General features: G+C 46.1%; 1 protein-coding gene across 1 annotated transcript; it reads left to right on the top strand.

Annotated features, from left to right (window-relative positions):
- The first annotated feature begins 4,795 nt into the window (after positions 1-4,795).
- Positions 4,796-6,694, top strand: LOC121855863 (small nuclear ribonucleoprotein-associated protein B-like). Its single transcript, XM_042351029.1, has 3 exons — positions 4,796-5,293; positions 5,683-5,866; positions 6,531-6,694. Exons 1-3 carry the CDS (start codon positions 4,796-4,798, stop codon positions 6,692-6,694), a joined length of 846 nt encoding a protein of 281 aa, XP_042206963.1.
- Positions 6,695-19,936: the final 13,242 nt, after the last annotated feature.

Raw genomic sequence — 19,936 nt, 5'->3', positions numbered from 1 at the left:
CAGGAAAACATAAGTTGGGGTGTTGTGCTGACTGGAGGCTCTGTTTTCCTATTGGCTGTAATTTGGTGGGTTTATATTTTAGTCCCCCAATCACAGTTAAGTATGGGATTGCTGGACGTCTCCGCTGTCCCTGGGAGAGGCCTGGTAGCGCCAGCGCCCTTGGCATGGTCCCCTGGGGGCGCCACTGACCTGGCACGCACCCTGGGAGCGCCACCATCCTAGGGAGGGTCTCTGGGAGTGCGGCTGTCCTAGGGAGATCCCCTGAGGGTGCCAGCGCCCCTGGCAAGGCTCCAGGGGGCACCATCGGTCCCGGCACAGCCCCTGAAAGTGATGCCGTCTGTGGGAGGGTCTCTGACAGCGTTGCTGTCCCTGGGAGAGCCCCTGGGAGCGCCACCGTTCTTGGGAGGGCCGCCACCACTAGTACAGGAGCCCACTAGTACAGTTGTTTTTGCACTACGAATTTAGATCTCTGATAGATATGACGTTAAATAAATACACCTCCCATCACATTTCCAGTATCATCGCAGACCTCAACAATGAAAAGGAGAATAAATATCAAACAGGAAAACATAAGTTGGGGTGTTGTGCTGACTGGAGACTCTGTTCTCCTATTGGCTGTAATTTGGTGGGTTTATATTTTAGTCCACCAATCACAGTTAAGTATGGGCTTGCTGGACGTCTCCGCTGTCCCTGGGAGAGGCCTGGTAGCGCCAGCGCCCCTGGCAGGGTCCCCTGGAGGCGCCACTGACTCTGGCACGCACCCTGGGAGCGCCACCATCCTTGGGAGGGTCTCTGGGAGTGCCGCTGTCCTAGGGAGATCCCCTGAGGGTGCCAGCGCCCCTGGCAAGGCTCCAGGGGGCATCATCGGTCCTGGCACGGCCCCTGGGAGTGCCGCCATCTGTGGGAGGGTCCCTTACAGCGTCGCTGTCCCTAGGAGAGCCACTGGGAGCGCCACCGTTCTTGGAGGGCCCCCACCACTAGTACAGGAGCCCACTAGTACAGTTGTTTTTGCACGATCTAAAACTCTGATAGATATGACGTTAAATAAATACACTGCCCATCACATTTCCAGTATCATCACAGACCTCAACAATGAAAAGGAGAATAAATATCAAACAGGAAAACATAAGTTGGGGTGTTGTGCTGACTGGAGGCTCTGTTTTCCTATTGGCTGTAATTTGGTGGGTTTATATTTTAGTCCACCAATCACAGTTAAGTATGGGATTGCTGGACGTCTCCGCTGTCCCTGGGAGAGGCCTGGTAGCGCCAGCGCCCCTGGCATGGTCCCCTGGGGGCGCCACTGACCTGGCACGCACCCTGGGAGCGCCACCATCCTAGGGAGGGTCTCTGGGAGTGCGGCTGTCCTAGGGAGATCCCCTGAGAGTGCCAGCACCCCTGGCAAGGCTCCAGGGGGCACCATCGGTCCCGGCACAGCCCCTGAAAGTGATGCCGTCTGTGGGAGGGTCCCTGACAGCGTCGCTGTCCCTAGGAGAGCCACTGGGAGCCCCACCGTTCTTGGAGGGCCCCCACCACTAGGACAGGAGCCCACTAGTACAGTTGTTTTTGCACGATCTAAAACTCTGATAAATATGACGTTAAATAAATACAACGCCCATCACATTTCCAGTATCATCACAGACCTCAACAATGAAAAGGAGAATAAATATCCAACAGGAAAACATAAGTTGGGGTGTTGTGCTGACTGGAGGCTCTGTTTTCCTATTGGCTGTAATTTGGTGGGTTTATATTTTAGTCCACCAATCACAGTTAAGTAAGGGATTGCTGGACGTCTCAGCTGTCCCTGGGAAAGGCCTGGTAGCGCCACCATCCTAGGGAGGGTATCTGGGAGTGGGGCTGTCCTAGGGAGAGCCCCTGAGGGTGCCAGCACCCCAAGCAGGGCTCCTGGGGCGCCATCGGTCCTGGCACGGCCCCTGAGATTGCCGGCATCTCTGGGAGGGCCCCTGACAGCTTTGCTGTTTCTATGAGAGCCCCTGGGAGCGTCACCGTTCTTAGAGGGCAGCCACCACTAGTACAGGACCCCACTAGTACAGTTGTTTTTGCACGATCTAAAACTCTGATAGATGTGACGTTAAATAAATACAACGCCCATCATCATATTTCCAGTATCATAGCTGACCTCAACAATGAAAAGGAGAATAAATATCAAACAGGAAAACATAAGTTGGGGTGTTGTGCTGACTGGAGGCTCTGTTTTCCTATTGGCTGTAATTTGGTGGGTTTATATTTTAGTCCACCAATCATAGTTAAGTATGGGATTGCTGGACGTCTCAGCTGTCCCTGGGAGAGGCCTGGTAGCGCCAGTGCCCCTGGCATGGTCCCCTGGGGGCGCCACTGACTCTGGCACGCACACTGGGAGCGCCACCGTCCTTGGGAGGGTCTCTGGGAGTGCCGCTGTCCTAGGGAGATCCCCTGAGGGTGCCAGCGCCCCTGGCAAGGCTCCAGGGGGCACCATCGGTTCTGGTACGGCCCCTGGGAGTACCGCCGTCTGTGGGAGGGCCCCTGAGAGCGTTGCTGTCCGTGGGAGAGCCCCTGGGAGCGCCACCATCCTAGGGAGGGTCTCTGGGAGTGGGGCTGTCCTAGGGAGAGCCCCTGAGGGTGCCAGCACCCCAAGCAGGGCTCCTGGGGCGCCATCGGTCCTGGCACGGCCCCTGAGATTGCCGGCATCTCTGGGAGGGCCCCTGACAGCTTTGCTGTTTCTATGAGAGCCCCTGGGAGCGCCACCGTTCTTGGGAGGGCCGCCACCACTAGTACAAGAGCCCACTAATACAGTTGTTTTTGCACCTCGTATTTAGATCTCTGAGAGATATGACGTAAAATAAATACACCGCCCATCACATTTCCAGTATCATCGCAGACCTCAACAATGAAAAAGAGAATAAATAACCAACAGGAAAACATAAGTTGGGGTGTTGTGCTGAGTGGAGGCTCTGTTCTCCTATTGGCTGTAATTTGGTGGATTTATATTTTAGTCCACCAATCACAGGTAAGTAAGGGATTGCTGGACGTCTCCGCTGTCCCTAGGATAGCTCGCAAGCTGCGCCCTGGCATGGTCCCCTGGGGGCGCCACTGACCCTGGCACGCACTCTGGGAGCGCCAACGTCCTTGGGAGGGTCTCTGGGAGTGCGGCTGTCCAAGGGAGATCCCCTGAGGGTGCAAGCGCCCCTGGCAGGCCTCCTGGGGGCGCCATCGGCCCTGGCACGGCCCTTAAGAGTGCCGCCGTCTTTGGGAGTTCCCCTGAGACCGTCGCTGTCCCTGGGAGAGCCCATGGGAGCGCCACCGTCCTTGGAGGGTGTCTGGGAGTGCCGCTGTCCTAGGGAGATCCCATGAGGGTGCCAGCGCCCCTGGCAAGGCTCCTGGGGGCGCCATCGGTCCTCCACGGCCCCGGGGAGTGCCACCGTTTCTGGGAGGGCCCCTGAGAGCGTTGCTGTCCCTGGGAGAAGCCCTGGGAGCGCCACCGTTCTTGGGAGGGCCGCCACCACTAGTACAGGACCCCACTAGTACAGTTGTTTTTGCACGATCTAAAACTCTGATAGATGTGACGTTAAATAAATACAACGCCCCCATCATCATATTTCCAGTATCATAGCTGACCTCAACAATGAAAAGGAGAATAAATATCAAACAGGAAAATATAAGTTGGGGTGTTGTGCTGACTGGAGGCTCTGTTTTCCTATTGGCTGTAATTTGGTGGGTTTATATTTTAGTCCACCAATCATAGTTAAGTATGGGATTGCTGGACGTCTCAGCTGTCCCTGGGAGAGGCCTGGTAGCGCCAGCGCCCCTGGCATGGTCCCCTGGGGGCGCCACTGACTCTGGCACGCACACTGGGAGCGCCACCGTCCTTGGGAGGGTCTCTGGGAGTGCGGCTGTCCTAGGGAGATCCCCTGAGAGTGACAGCACCCCTGGCAAGGCTCCAGGGGGCACCATCGGTCCCGGCACAGCCCCTGAAAGTGATGCCGTCTGTGGGAGGGTCCCTGACAGCGTCGCTGTTCCTAGGAGAGCCACTGGGAGCGCCACCGTTCTTGGAGGGCCCCCACCACTAGTACAGGAGCCCACTAATACAGTTGTTTTTGCACGATCTAAAACTCTGATAAATATGACGTTAAATAAATACAACGCCCATCACATTTCCAGTATCATCACAGACCTCAACAATGAAAAGGAGAATAAATATCCAACAGGAAAACATAAGTTGGGGTGTTGTGCTGACTGGAGGCTCTGTTTTCCTATTGGCTGTAATTTGGTGGGTTTATATTTTAGTCCACCAATCACAGTTAAGTAAGGGATTGCTGGACGTCTCAGCTGTCCCTGGGAAAGGCCTGGTAGCGCCACCATCCTAGGGAGGGTCTCTGGGAGTGGGGCTGTCCTAGGGAGAGCCCCTGAGGGCGCCAGCACCCCAAGCAGGGCTCCTGGGGCGCCATCGGTCCTGGCATGGCCCCTGAGATTGCCGGCATCTCTGGGAGGGCCCCTGACAGCTTTGCTGTTTCTATGAGAGCCCCTGGGAGCGTCACCGTTCTTAGAGGGCCGCCACCACTAGTACAGGACCCCACTAGTACAGTTGTTTTTGCACGATCTAAAACTCTGATAGATGTGACGTTAAATAAATACAACGCCCATAACATTTCCAGTATCATCACAGACCTCAACAATGAAAAGGAGAATAAATATCAAACAGGAAAACATAAGTTGGGGTGTTGTGCTGATTGGAGGCTCTGTTTTCCTATTGGCTGTAATTTGGTGGGTTTATATTTTAGTCCACCAATCACAGTTAAGTATGGGATTGCTGGACGTCTCCGCTGTCCCTAGGAGAGGCCTGGTAGCGCCAGTTGCCCTGGCATGGTCCCCTGGGGGCGCCACTGACCCTGGCACGCACTCTGGGAGCGCCAACGTCCTTGGGAGGGTCTCTGGGAGTGTGGCTGTCCAAGGGAGATCCCCTGAGGGTGCCAGCGCCTCTGGCAGGGCTCCTGGGGGCGTCATCGGCCCTGCCACGGCCCCTAGGAGTGCCGCCGTCTTTGGGAGTTTTCCTGAGAGCGTCGCTGTCCCTGGGAAAGCCCATGGGAGCGCCACCGTCCTTGGGAGGGTCTCTGGGAGTGCGGCTGTCCTCGAGAGATCCCCTGAGGGTGCCAGCGCCCCTATCAAGGCTCCTGGGGGCGCCATCGGTCCTCCACGGCCCCTGGGAGTGCCACCGTCTCTAGGAGGGCCCCTGAGAGCGTTGCTGCTCCTGGGAGAGCCCCTGGGAGCGCCACCGTTCTTGGGAGGGCCGCCACCACTAGTACAGGAGCCCACTTGTACAGTTGTTTTTGCACGATCTAAAACTCTGGGAGATATGACGTTAAAAAAATACACTGCCCATCACATTTCCAGTATTATCGCAGACCTCAACAATGAAAAGGAGAATAAATATCCAACAGGAAAACATAAGTTGGGGTGTTGTGCTGACTGGAGGCTCTGTTTTCCTATTGGCTGTAATTTGGTGGGTTTATATTTTAGTCCACCAATCACAGTTAAGTAAGGGATTGCTGGACGTCTCAGCTGTCCCTGGGAGAGGCCTGGTAGCGCCAGAGCCCCTGGCATTGTCCCCTGGGGGCGCCACTGACCCTGGCACGCACCCTGGGAGCGCCACCGTCCTTGGGAGGGTCTCTGGGAGTGCGGCTGTTCTAGGAAGAGCCCCTGAGGGTGCCAGCGCCCCTGGCAGGGCTCCTGGGGGCACCATCGGCCCTGGCATGGCCCCTGGGAGTACTGCCATCTCTGGGAGAGCCCCTGAGAGCGTCGCTGTCCCTGGGAGAGCCCATGGGAGCGCCACCATTCTTGGGAGGGCAGCCACCACTAATACAGGAGCCCTCTAGTACAGTTGTTTTTGCACTACATATTTAGATCTCTGATAGATGACGTTAAATAAATACACCGCCCATCACATTTCCAGTATTATCGCAGACCTCAACAATGAATAGGAGAATAAATATCCAACAGGAAAACATAAGTTGGGGTGTTGTGCTGACTGACTTCTTTGTTCTCCTATTGGCTGTAATTTGGTGGATTTACATTTCAATCCACCAATCACAGTTAAGTAAGGGATTGCTGGACGTATGCAATATATACATACGTCACCACGACCAAGTTAGCTATAGGGCTCCAAGTAGGGGCGCCTCTAAGAGGGCCCCTGTGGGTGCCACCGACCCTAATAGGTCTCATGGGGCTCCTGAGCGTACCACAGATCCTAAGAGGGCTCCTGGGGGCAGTTGTTTTTTCACTATTTAGAAGAATGGGAGATATGACTTTAAAGAAATACACCGCCCATCGCATTTCCAGTATTATCACATCTTGAACAATGTAAAGGAGAATGAATATCCAACAGGAAAACATAAGTTGGGGTGTTGTGCTGACTGGAGGCTCTGTTCTCCTATTGGCTGTAATTTGGTGGATTTAAGTTTTAGTCCACCAATCACAGTTAAGTAAGGGATTATTGGACGTATGCAATGTATACGTCACCACGACCAAGTAAGCTATAGGGCTTCTAGGAGGGGGCGCCGCTAAGTGGGCCCCTGGGGGTGCTACCGACCATGAGGTCAACCCTGTCTCTGGTCGGGACCCTGGTGACTCCAACACCCCTGGCAAGACCTCTGGTGTAGCATTTGCCCCTGGGACGGCCTCTGGCGACAACCACCGCCTCTAGGAAGTCCCCTGGGGGCGTGGCCGATGCTGCAACTGGGAAGGCTCCCGGGGGCGCCACCACTTCTGGAAGGGCCCCTGGGAGTGCAGCCACCCCTGGTGGTTTTGCCGCCCTTGGGAGGGCTCCAGGTGGCACGGTCTGCTGTTATGAGGGCCCCTAGGAGCATCGCCGCCCTTGGGAGGGCCCCTGACTGATCCTCTGCTCTTGGAATGGCTCCTGGGGAAGCCACCGCTCCTGGGAGGTTCCTGGGGTTCGCCACTGCCTCTTAGATATCCCTCGTCGCCCATAGTAGGGCCTCTTGGGGCGCAACCACTTCTGGAAGGGCCCTTGGGGTCACCACTGCCTTTCAGAGTGCTGCCACTCCTAGGGAGGGCCCCTGAGGGCACGGCCACCCCTAGGGAGGGCCCATGCCTCCCATGGGTGTGCCGTCGCCCTTGGAAGGGCCTTTGAGGGCGTCACCGCCCCTGGGAGGGCCTTTGGGGTCCCCGCCGCCCCTGGGGTAGCCACTGCCACTTGGAGGGCCCTCGCCGCTCCTGAGGGGTCCCCGCCACCCCTAAGATGAGCCCCTGGGGGCGCTGCCGCCACTGTGGAAAGGCCCCTTGGGGCTCCACCGCCTCTGGAAGTGCCCCTTGGGTTGCCACCACCCTTGGCAGGGCCCTTGGGTTCGCCGCCTCCCGTGATAGGGCCCCTAGCAGTGCCGCCAACCCTGGGAGAGCCCGGTGGTGTCGCCGCCTTTGGGAGGGCCCCTGGGTGTGCCAACGCCCCTGGCAGGGCCTCTGAGGTCGCTGCCACCTTTAAGTAGGATCGCCTATGGAAGGGCCTCTGGGGGCGCCACCACCTCTGGGAGGGCCCCTAGGGGCGCCAGCTCCACTGGCAGGGCCTTTGGGATCACCGCCACCCATCAGGATGGCCCCTGGGGTCGCCACTGGCAGGGCCCTTGGTAGGTTCATTTGGGTTGCAGCTGGCCCTGGGAGGGACCCAAGCAGCATTGCCACCCCCTAGGGAGAGCCCCTGGATATGTCAACGTCCCTGGAAGGGCTTTTGAGGGTGACACCACCCCTGGAGGAGCCCTTGGGGTAGCCACCGCCACCTGGGAGGGGCCCTTGGGGTAGCCACCGCCACCTGGGGTGTCACTGCCCTTGAGAACGCCCCAGGGGGCACTGCCACCCCTAAGGATAGCCCCCTGGGAGTGCTGCTGCCACTCCTAAGGAGAGCTCCTGGGTGCACTGCTGCCCTTGGAAAGGCCACTTAGGAATGCCACCGCCCTTGGAAGGGCCCCTGGCAGGGCCCTTGGGGTCACCGCCTCCCCTAAGGAAGGCCCATGGGAGCGCCACCACCCTTAGGAGGGCCCCCTAGGGGCACCCTCTAGTGGCAACTCCATATCTGAAAGGGCCCCTGGGTATGCAGTGGCCCTAGGGAAGGCCTCCGCCCCTTGTGTGGGTGGAGGACCTGGGAGCACCACCATCCCTGGGAGAACCTCTGGTGGCACCCCCGCCCCTGGGGTTGCAACAGGCCCTGGCAGGGCGGGCAGGAGCGGGCACGTGTTGTTGCCAGCTCTTGCCCGCTGCCAGTGCGGCCATGTCTATGGGTTACAATGCTACAAAGTCTTCCATGCCTGATCGCTCTAAGTGCGGCTGTGACCTTAGACCTATTCAGTTTTGTGGCACAGGGCATTGTCCTTAGTGACGCTCCACATCTTATACGCGCAGTTGTATACGCCTGTGGGGTCGAAAAGAATAATGCTTGGCCAAACAACCACCACTCTACTGAGGAACTCACCTGGTGTGTTGGGTAATGCTTACGGTCACTATGCAACCTCCTCTATGGATGTGAAGAAATGATGGTGCTATTTGTGGTGCTCGCGGTCGCAGAAACGGTCCTGGTATGGCTGTCTGAAGGATCTCATCTTCCTAACAAGAACAGTGTGTGAAACAGGTACCTATTGTGTATACTTTGGTGCCAAGAATTAGCAGCAGGACCTGTATGTATTGAGATGCATCGAGTATGTTGGTGCTATTGAGTATTTTGGGGCGATGTGGGGTTAGGAATGACCGAGGTAAGGAGGTCAATGATTTGGTATGGAGAGAAGACCTTAATTAGTTATTTGGAGAAGGTTGGGTATTTTTGTGTGGTGCAGTGACCTTAATAATTATTTGGTGTAGGCCAACTATTTTGTATCATGACGGAATGCAATATTTTTATATTAACCCTTTCACCACTTGTCACTAACTTTCCATTTTATTCCGGCTTCTGCCAGACGATTTTATTCACCTAAGGGTAACCTCCCACTGTGAAAGGGTTAAGGAATAAATTAGTTAAATTCTTGGTTGGTGTTTCACCCTTCCTTCCACTCTCAACATGATTAAAGAAAAACACGAACTTACAATGCTTGGATTGCTCTGCCAACTACCTAAAAAAACACTACACATACTGTCCTGTGGTCTGGTGGCAGCGACCTCAAGTTAAGATGTAAGTTAAGTACCCCAAGAATTAAATGATCACACTAAAGGGCAGTATATTGACACTGGGTCATGTATCTTGTTAACTTAGGGTGTGGTTGTTGTGTTGGCGACAGCTTCTACACCTTAAATAAATTTACACCTAGGTGGCCCTCAGGCCGGCCATCCTCGATTTCAAGGGGCATCCATTATAGTGAGGAGGAGGATGAGAAAAACCACGTCAGGGCCCACACTGTAATCCAGAACATGTTGATTCTGAATCTATGGTCCATGATTCAATTGTGGGTTATGCATGCATGCACCCACACCCTCGTTGTGCTTTATAAAAACTGCCGAGAGAAACCATAATTTTTTATTCTCAACAAATGCAACAACGAGTTTAAGTCATACAGCTTTACTGAATCTGTCAGGGACACATCAACTAACACTAGTCTTCACCAATTGGGTAAGATATTTAATTCATCTTGTAATTACTGTAATATAACATTCTCAAAAATTAAATCAATACAGCTTGGCAGATATATGAACTGAATCCCAGAGAATTCCCAACATAAATTTTCTGATAATACTGTACTGTATACAGGGTGGTCCAAAAGTCCCTATCTATTTTTTTAAATATTGGCATTTGTAAAATTTTCTATTTGCAGGAATGTAAGAGAACGTGTGATGATCATAACACTTCATATCAAAGGGAAGAAATACAAAGAAATCAAGAGACCAATTTGAAAGGAAATTACACAAATTCAAGCCCACAGACGAAGTAGTCCGTGACCTAGTCAATAAATTTAGAGCAGGATCTGTTCATCGTGTGAAATATTCGGGATGGCCACACAAAACAAAAAATACAAAAATTAATTGATCAGAGAGGCATTACCTAGAATGTCATCCTGCACGGCATCTATACACTGAGCATTCCAAAAACAAGTGTCTTGAGGATTTTAAAATTGAGACTAAAAAAAGAAGTTATATCCAGCTTTTCCATACATTACTGGGAGAGGATTTCCCACGACGCGCTGCTGTGTTCAGAAATGATTGAACGCATACTCTTAAGTGATGAAGCAACTTTCCACATGAGGGGAAGTTAATCAACAGAATTGCCATGTCTGGGCTGATGAGAAACCAACAGAGCTCTAGGAATGGGAGGGAGGTTCTCAAAAGTTAATGACTGGCTAAATAGCAAATCAAGGACGTACAGACCCTTTTTCTTTGCAGAATCTACAGTTACAGGGCCAGTTTATCTTGACATGCTCTAGCTGTTTTTAGAACCCCAGCTTCACTCAGATGGCATCCTCGACACTATTGTTAGAAAGTACCTTTACCAGCTTTTGCCAAATCACTGGACTGGACAAGGTGGAAATAAATAATGGGTAGAACATTTTCCAGAGTTAACCCCATTAGATTTTTTTGCAAGGGGCTTCATAAAGTATGATGTTTAAAAAATGAGAGTACTGTACAGTTGCAAAAATAACTCTTGATATGCTTCCAAATGTGTTTCAAAAAGCAATGGATTGGTTTGAGATACAGAGAGTGCTCATGTTGAATCTTCATCCTAATGTGTGTATTGGAATATGTACAGTAATTCAAATATACAGTATTATTTAATCATTTATCTTAACACGTTGCCCACATAATGGCAACGGGGGTCCCCCCTTTCGTTTCTGAATATGCCTTGAGGCATCACAGTGAAAGGAGATGAGCAATATGTCTCAGAGTTAAGGCTGGTTATGACGCAGTAAAAGTAGTGTCTCACCAGTGGCACAACACCTCACACAATAATAAATACAGCCTTGTCTAGCATAATGTTCCACCTGTCCTGAATGCAGGGTGGCCACTAATGTACCAACAGGCAATATTGAAGTACCATGCCTGGTGCACCACTGAACTAACATATGTACAGGTAACATGTTAAAATACAGCTACAGTATTTGGATAAAATAGATAGGTACCTTTGGATCACCCTGTACAATATAGTTGTAAAAATGGGGACTGGTTCAATAGGCCCAAGTGCTACTGCAATCCATTCTATTCATTAAAATTGGGGGCCAGCCCTATGGGACCCCAATCCTAAAGGTTAGATCAGGTTAGCATTCATTTGAATGGGGCCCATTTTACCTGTAACCACCAGAAATACTTTTTAGTTTCCAGCTGCCCTTAAGAGTCAAGTCAGCTTGTAGGCTCACAACTGCTACATACTACAGTAGATAATTACACTTCATGTTTACATATTATAAATCTCCATACCAAAAATAAATCTTTACACAAGTGAAAAAGTTGAGAAGTATAACAGAACTGTGGCATAAGACAGCAGTCAGAATCATAAACCTCAGTATGTGGATGTTTCCTTGGGTCCATCTGGGCCGTAGGCTGGAAGAGAACAAAATAAACCTTGAATCTGTCTGAACAAATCCTACTTGACATTACGCTTCAGCCAGCAATGTTGCAGTGAACAATGCTAGTCTAACAAGATTTTCGTCATTAAACCTGACGTAACCCAATCAGCATTCGTAGTGACAGCTTTTACACACATGAGATTTGAGCCAAGAACAGCATCCACTACTAAAATATTAAACAAACCAACCATTTCAGATTAGAAACATGGAGGAAAACTGTGTTAATCTATGAAACCCCACAATAATGTTACCTTTCTCTAGACATAAAACTTATCCCAGCACACAGTGTCCCCAAGTTTTAAACCAGTAAACCTTGTGAGATTCAGAGCTTATCAACAATGTGCAATGAATGAATCAGCACCACAATTTGCTTACTCTAAATATTAATGTCTGGCACATCTCAGGCAATGACTTGTTTCACTTGGGTATACTTCAAGACTAAAATGTATGTGAATTTTGAGTTCAAAATAAGTAATGTCAGGTTTTGATACTGTACCCTGGTATAAGACAAAAAAATTATATGAGCTTGGCTGAGAGACATGCTTCATCAACAGTGAGATTTGTGTGCCAATTTTACAGTAATCCTGTACACCACAGGGGTTATACCTGTATTCTAATGCCAAGTGCTTGCTGAAATTTTTTCTCCAGCACATGTAACGTACAACATAAGTTTCCATTGTCAAGCAGAGCAAACACAGCCAACAAGAATGTGTCCTTTGCAAGAAATTTGTGGGACAGTTACTCACATTCTGTGTTGCAAACTTTTACATCTTATCTTATTAGCATAAACCGAAGTTTGTGTACACATACTACACATGAAAATAATTTAACTTTATAAAAATGAATCACTAGGGTCTTTGAAATTATCACAGTGGGTGTCGACAGGTACCAAGACTTGAGAAGAAAAGACCTTCCTGCTGCTGTACTCACAAAATACTATCAACATTATGTACTTACACAGTCAATAAATTTGTTTACAAATCTACCAAAAAGCTGCCCAAATTAATTTACAGTACAGTAGTTAGAAAAGTATCAGAGCTAACAGCTAACAGTAAACATACAAGACATTTACAAAATAAACTGTCAACCTTTGTTCTTTGGTATGAGAAGAAACCAAAAATAATAATAATTATGGCACCATGAGCCACATACGAGAAATGTAGGAAAGATGTTTTGCCAATTATGAGCCCCTTCCCCTTATAACTGCAGAAACATATGTCTGCAATAAAACTTATAAATATTCTCATTATTTCTTGAACAAAAATGGTTATTTTTACAATACTGTACATGAAGGTAGGAGATTGAATATCTTTTTACAGCTTGTACAGTGAGTTCTGCTATAACGCGTGTTTTGACAACGCGAATTGGCTCTAACACGATTTATGAATAGAGGAATATTTGTATAACGCGAACGCTTGTTTGCTGTAATGCGATTTTTGCTTACTATTTCTCCAATTTTGTGGTATTAACTGTGAATATAGTAAAGAAGAATATCTCAAAGAAGCGTTCTGGTGATCGCATTCCCGGTGATAATCATAAAAGAAAGGCTATAACCCTTGAAGAGAAGCTCGATGTTATCAACCTCAAAATCACCCTTCTCCCCCATCAAGTTATATTCATATTTTTTCAAGGTAAAGTGTTACATTTACTGTATGATTTCATTATTAGATATGAATGTAACATTTATTTAGACTGTGCTAACCTTTGTGTTAGGCTAACTACTAAATTTTTTTCGATTTCGAGTAGTAATCTGCACCTAACCCTATTTTCCCCATAAGCCCTGTTATTTCTATTACGCGAATTTCTATAACACGATGTTTTACAAGAACACAACTATCGCGTTATAGCAGAACTGACTGTACAGTGCATTCTTTCTTGTCTTTCAAAAACTGAGACATCAGATTAACATCAATTGCATGAATAAGTTTCCTGTATACAATCAATTAAATCATTACAGATAAGAGGAGACTTAATAATAAAACTAGCAAGATCATGAGTAAATGCAAAACACGAATGACTAATGACAATGGCCAGACTTTGCTTACAAAGACTTGTGTGACCATATACCAGGAAAGCACCAAGGGAGTCTCCTCATGTTAATGCAGATCCTATTGCACATACAAATCACTTTTTGTTGAACATGGGTCATTATGCACTAGTGTTCATTAAACACTTTTTGGTCAAAGAAATACTAGAGAACCACTATTACATGAGAGTATGTTAGCTGTACAATACTTTGAGGTATAGTATAGGGATATAAGGATGCTGGAGATGAAGGAAAAACAGAAGACACAGAAGAAAGAGTCAAATCAGGGGAAGATTTTCTTTGTCAGTCAAAAGCTCATAGTACAGTACTATTATAAAGTGCAATATATTTCCCTTTCAATACCACTTCAATGCACACTAAAATATATAAGTATAATACATCCTTACATAGTGTGCCCTGAGCATTACTTTATAATACTCTGACAAAGCGGAATCACTTATAGACAACTGTGATGCACATTATAAAGACATCTTCCCTACTGTGGGTGTCAATGTGGAGTCACCAAATGACCTGCTTCATATAACTGTCTCAATTATATGCACAAACTACCAAAAACTGTCAGTACATATCCATATTCATTCTTATACAGAATTCAATGAACAAGAAAAATAATTGCTTACACTAAGCAGATGTGACTAGAATTAATGTAAACAGTATCTCTACTGCCAGATCATTATGTACTGTACATGCTGACATGACAAATTCTGAAACATTTTAAGAAAATTAATAAGACCACGCCTAAGTTCATATAAAAAACTGGAAAAGTATTTTTCGGTGAATATTCATTATACTTGAAGATCACAGAAAAATCCTGGAAATTATTTACATTTGTACCACCATCATTGAGGCTTGAGACAAATGTTAGAATTGCTATAATCAGGAGCAGTCATAAGCTACTGCAAACACAAATAAACTGACCAACTAAATAAATAATACAGTAGGAATATTAAGTTATGCTTGGGACACATGATTACCTTCAAGAAGAGACTTGATACAACCTCTGAGTCACACTACGTCTCTCCCTTACAGTAAGTAACCACCAGGTAACTACACAGTATTGTGCCTCATGGCTGTATAAGTCATCTTAAGCTGTGCCAAAAATAATTCATACACAATTATAATGCTTGTTGCTCTCCCATTCATGTATAAATATCTCTAAATGCGTGTACTTTGCCCCCAAGTTTTATATATCACTGCCCAAGTAAATAACTTCATGCTCAAGTAAGTATAACATACAAAAAATCTGTGAAAATATTAAGGGACCTAACTTTAATTTCAAATACATAACTGAAAATACCCAGAAGTTGGCTCATTAGTTACACTGACTCAGCATAACAGTGCCATCTCATCAGATTACTGGAGTACAATGGTGATGCTACTACTGTACACAATTATCTTTTTAATCATACCATGATAGTTATTCCTAGTGGGAAAATGGTCCCCTAGGAATATAGATGCTGTCTAAATTTATGACCACAAGGACAGAAGTGCTTTAAATAGGCATCTTAACTTGACCATTTTCTAAGCAATCAATCACAAAAATTGGCATACCAGGAATCAACTAGCTTTTAGGCCTCCTATCCTGCCAGTTCTGTCCACTGTTTAGACATGTCTGGGAAACTGAACTAATTGCTTGTCTTCTGCCTGGCCATGACGCATAAGGCAAAAATACCGAGATTAAAACTATTGTAGAAAAAGGTACAGGTTCGGTATCCCTTATTTGAAATGCTTGGGGCCTTTAGGGTCTCGAATTTTGGAATACCTATATCCTGTATACAGAACCTGTATATTGCGGTAGCTCACTTAGCAAGGATGGGGCCTAAGTCTATGCTCAAAATTCATTTATACTTCATTTACAGTATATGGATACATATATTCTGCAGGTAGTTTTATGAAATATAATTGAATCATTTTAGTTATAAAATATATGATAATATGTACACTAAAAACACGGAAAGGTAGGCAATCACTACCGTCTGTTTGGCACAACCATGATGCCTGACTCAGAAGTGCTAAGCAGCCTGTGTTTAACTTTATTCATTACACATACACACTTACCCATACTTACCATAAATACAGGTATAAAGAAATACTTTCGGATTTCAGAGCACTTCGCACTGGGGAATTTTGGACAGGGATATCCAACCTGTACAAACAATTAGTCTTAATATAATTTTGTGAGTCTTAGAAGAAGATAAATGTTTCGCACTGGCAGGCTTTCCACACACCTGAATTTGACATGTATAAGCATCAGAAATGACTGAGCAGTTGTGATTTGATGTGATGCATATACAAGTCAAATATGATGGAGAATGTTAAGAACATAAGAATGGAGGAAACTGCAGCAGGCCTATTGGCCCATATTGGGCAGTCCCATTTACACCCAACCCCAATTGCTCACATATACATCCAACCTATGTTTGGAAGGATATAAACACTCTTGATGAAATATCTCCACACACGATCAGCCTAAACTAACTTCAATTTCCCCATCCATAATTTCCACTCACCTCTGTTGCTACATCTACTTTACAAAGTAGTGTGGTAGATAAGAATTCCTCATGGAAGGTTGAAATGGAAATCAATCTGATACCTAATTACCCTTGGCAATCACATCCAAAAAAATAATGGATGAAGGAAAAGGGTTACCATTTCTTAAGTTTTCTGTGTAATGTTCACTTGGTTTCAGACCTACAGCCAGGCTGCCAAAACTAGCCTTACGTACTTTGAACTAAAAACATCACAGCCCCTTTAATATACAAACTGGAAGGGGCCATGCCCCTGCCTCCAAGTCTAGGCCATGATAAGGCTAGTTAACTCCTGGTAGTGTTATTTTCTACAGTAGATTGACAACTGAAAATGGTCACAAATCCTTTGATCTCTCTGGCTTACCACTTGTGCATCCATATGTTTGGGGTACAGTACTCTTCCCTCTGGAAACTGAAGGACCAGGGTATGGTTGGAAAAATAACTACCTAACAGCCGCACCACCATATTTAGGGCATATGACAATGATGGTCTCTCTCCTGGGATATTTTCAAAGAAGCATTTGAATTACATACAAAATAAAACTCAGTTAAATTATAAAATAGCAATCGTGAACACAAATGAGGGGGTTCATGTGTGACAGATGAGCATCAGACAAGCTGAGGGGAAGAAACAACAGCTTTCACATTCCACTGGGGAATGTCTTCCAATATGGACTAGAAGCAGAAGCGTAAATGTTAATACTGTACTACAGAAAGTTTGTTGGTAACTTCAATTAAGTTTTACAGAAGAAACTATCTATTGTAAAAGAGCGTGGATATGGGTGCCTCCAAGTTGTCTGGCAATACTAAATGTTTGATATAACAGCTAAAATACATCTAAGGTTGATCAGCAACTCAGATTGTCAAGCACTGTTCTTGTCAGTCAAATTGATAGTCAGTCGATTGAATGTCGTCTGTGGCAGTGTACTGTTAGTCAAACACACGTACCGAATATGAAATGTTCTATGCAGCTGTGATATTTTAGATCTATCAAATGTTATCTGGTGATGACATTTTAAGGTGGCAGCACACTGGGAACTTTCCTCCAAACATGTTGCCCATTTTGCTGGCCGCTGGCCCAATGGCCCAGCAAGAAGCAGGATTTCGGCTGTTGCGAGAAATGGACAACAGTTTGGTGGCAAGCTTTGCTGGCTGGGTTAGTGCTCAAATGAGTTTTATAAGAGGTGTTGAATATTCAAGTAAAAAATTAAATAAATCATGAAACACTAATACTGTACTGTACTGTAATTTAAAATATAACACATAAAACGGTGACATGTTTCTATTTATTCGTCACTTTAAAATTTCTTTAGTATTATTAAATCATTATTTAGGGTCTTCTTTGACCAGCCAGCCACCACCATTTGTAAACAAACTTCATGACGCACCCATTGTCATTTCTTTATCTTTGCAGACGCCTCACTTGCTTCAGCAATTGAAGAACTATAGCACAATCCTGCAAGGCCACAACAGTAGTAACTGGTTCCATGGCAAACCTCGTCTAGACGCCTTGCTATTGTTTTCGTTGTATTGGGCAGATGCGCCAACAAAACATCCCAGTGTGATGCAAATGTATCTTTGTTTTGCTGGCCGGACCGTGTTTGCCCAACAAGTTGGGAGAAAAAGTGCTCCGTGTGCCGCTGCCTTTAGTCACAGCTATTTACTCTGTTGTGGCTGTCAAATATTAGTCAAAGCTGTCTAGTATTGTGTTGCAGAAGAAAAATGATAGTCCAAACATTTTTTGTCATACTTGTATATGGATGTCCAATTTTAGTTCAAACTTGTACAGTATAATGTCAATGGTTATGTGCCTTTAAGTGATTCTTGCAGTTATTAACATTAGGTATGGCTGTCAGATGACTTCTGTCTCTGTCAGAGAAGTGTTTGTGTATCAGATGAAATCTGTAACTCTCATATGTCAGTTAAAACTAACAGATATTATCAAAGTCTTATACCTGTCAGATGGTGTCCGAGTCTGTCACATATTGGTTAGAGTTGTCAGATATCATATATGATTATCAAATGTTATTAAACTATCAAATATTGTCATTAGCTGTCATAAAGTTATCTCAGATAATCAGCTGTGATCTGTTTTTCTCAGATGATGGCCTTGACTGTGAGATGTTGTCTCCGGGTGTCACTAAGTGGTCGACTATTTGCTTAAATTTAACAGTCAGCCATGAATGTTGGCTCATGCAGGCTTTGGCTATGTCTGTTGGCTGGTTATGTCTTTATGATAGTGTTACTGACTGTATGAAAAAAAGTAAATAAATACAGATAAAAGTTATTGGCACAAAAGTCAGGACTAGAGCAGTTTAGAGCAATTCCTTATTGAGGTAGGAAAAAACCTATGGGTCATTAAACAATACCAGAGCGTGGCAGGGCTGAGGCACAATGGTGCTGGAGTCTTGTCGTAGGCTTGTTACCACCACCATTATTGAAGCTTCTTAATGTCTAATATTTCAGGAGCATTTACAATGTGATTAGTGAGATTGTTACCAGTGACTGATACTGTCAATCTTGGCAATGTGCAGTATACATTAGAATTATACATAGCGCCTTGTATAGGTAGACTTAGTATACATAGAGCTGCAAGTACCAGCATGAGAAATATACACAATAAGTGGAGATGAGGGCACAGCACACAGAGCCTGCAGCTTGCAATGTGTATAATGGGTCTTATATTCACTAGTCTAGTAGACAAACATTAGTGCCTTGCTTCACCAAGACTTAGGAATAAGCTTTTCAGAGTCCACACCAAAATTAATCAATATAAATTCATCCCCACCTTGGATCATTGTTGATAAACTTATCATCTGGGACTTAACTCACATAACACACGAGGGGTCCTCACAATGACACCTCTAACCTAAAACTCTACTAACATACAGTAGCACATAGAGAAGTCCTCGCAGACTAAACGTATCATAAGTTACTTATACAGTACAAGAGAAGTACTGTATTTACAAATTGTAAAATTAGCAACCAGATTTAACTCGAATAGCACGTAGAGAAACCCTCACATCTGAGTCAGTGCTTATATGGCCCACATGGAGTTCTTGTGTTGACTAAACTTATAACAACAGAGGGATCACACAACAAGAGCATCTTCCAACATATTCCTCTTACAACACACAGTAGACGGTCAGGAGCTGTAGTAATGTGAAAAAGAACTGAAGCCAAAGTTTATCATCATCTCTAAACCTGCATTGGCACACACAACCACTGTACTGCAAAATACATGTTAAATATGATATTTTAGGCTGTACCGACACTTAATATTGATTTCATAATTTACATGGAAAGCTCATGCAATCCTCTGCTAATTCTTTGCCAAGCTTTATCAACAACATTAGCAATATGTTTGTAGAGTGAAGTTTCTTAAATGCTTTCTTTGATTTGATACCTGGCAAACACGTTACCAGCAAATCCATAGAGATATGAGCATTTAAAATACATGCTGACCCAGAATGTGGTATGTCAGAAGGATACCCGGAGAGTTGAAGCTTCTCTGAACCATGTATAGTTTCATCATCATCATGAGCTGCTACCGAAACTCTGAGTAAGAAGACCTAATCAACTCTGGCAGTAGGTTATGAAGCTGCCACTTCTCCACAGTCCTGTGTTAGCAAGGCACTGCTTCACATCTTAAGTAGCATATACATATATAGGACCATTACAAAGCATTGAGGCATGTAAGGTTACTGTACACCGTCGACGAGTTGGTTGTGAAACTCTTATAATACTCTCTGACATCAAAGCCCTAGTGGAATCCTTCATGGAAAATAAATTCTACATCTGTGCACACAAGACTTCTCATG

This window comes from Homarus americanus, unplaced genomic scaffold (assembly GCF_018991925.1).
Source record: "Homarus americanus isolate GMGI-L3 unplaced genomic scaffold, GMGI_Hamer_2.0 scaffold1723, whole genome shotgun sequence".
Taxonomy (NCBI): Eukaryota; Metazoa; Arthropoda; class Malacostraca; order Decapoda; family Nephropidae; genus Homarus; species Homarus americanus.
The sequence above is the reverse complement of the archived record's forward strand: the minus strand, read 5'-3'. Positions and strand labels throughout refer to the sequence as shown.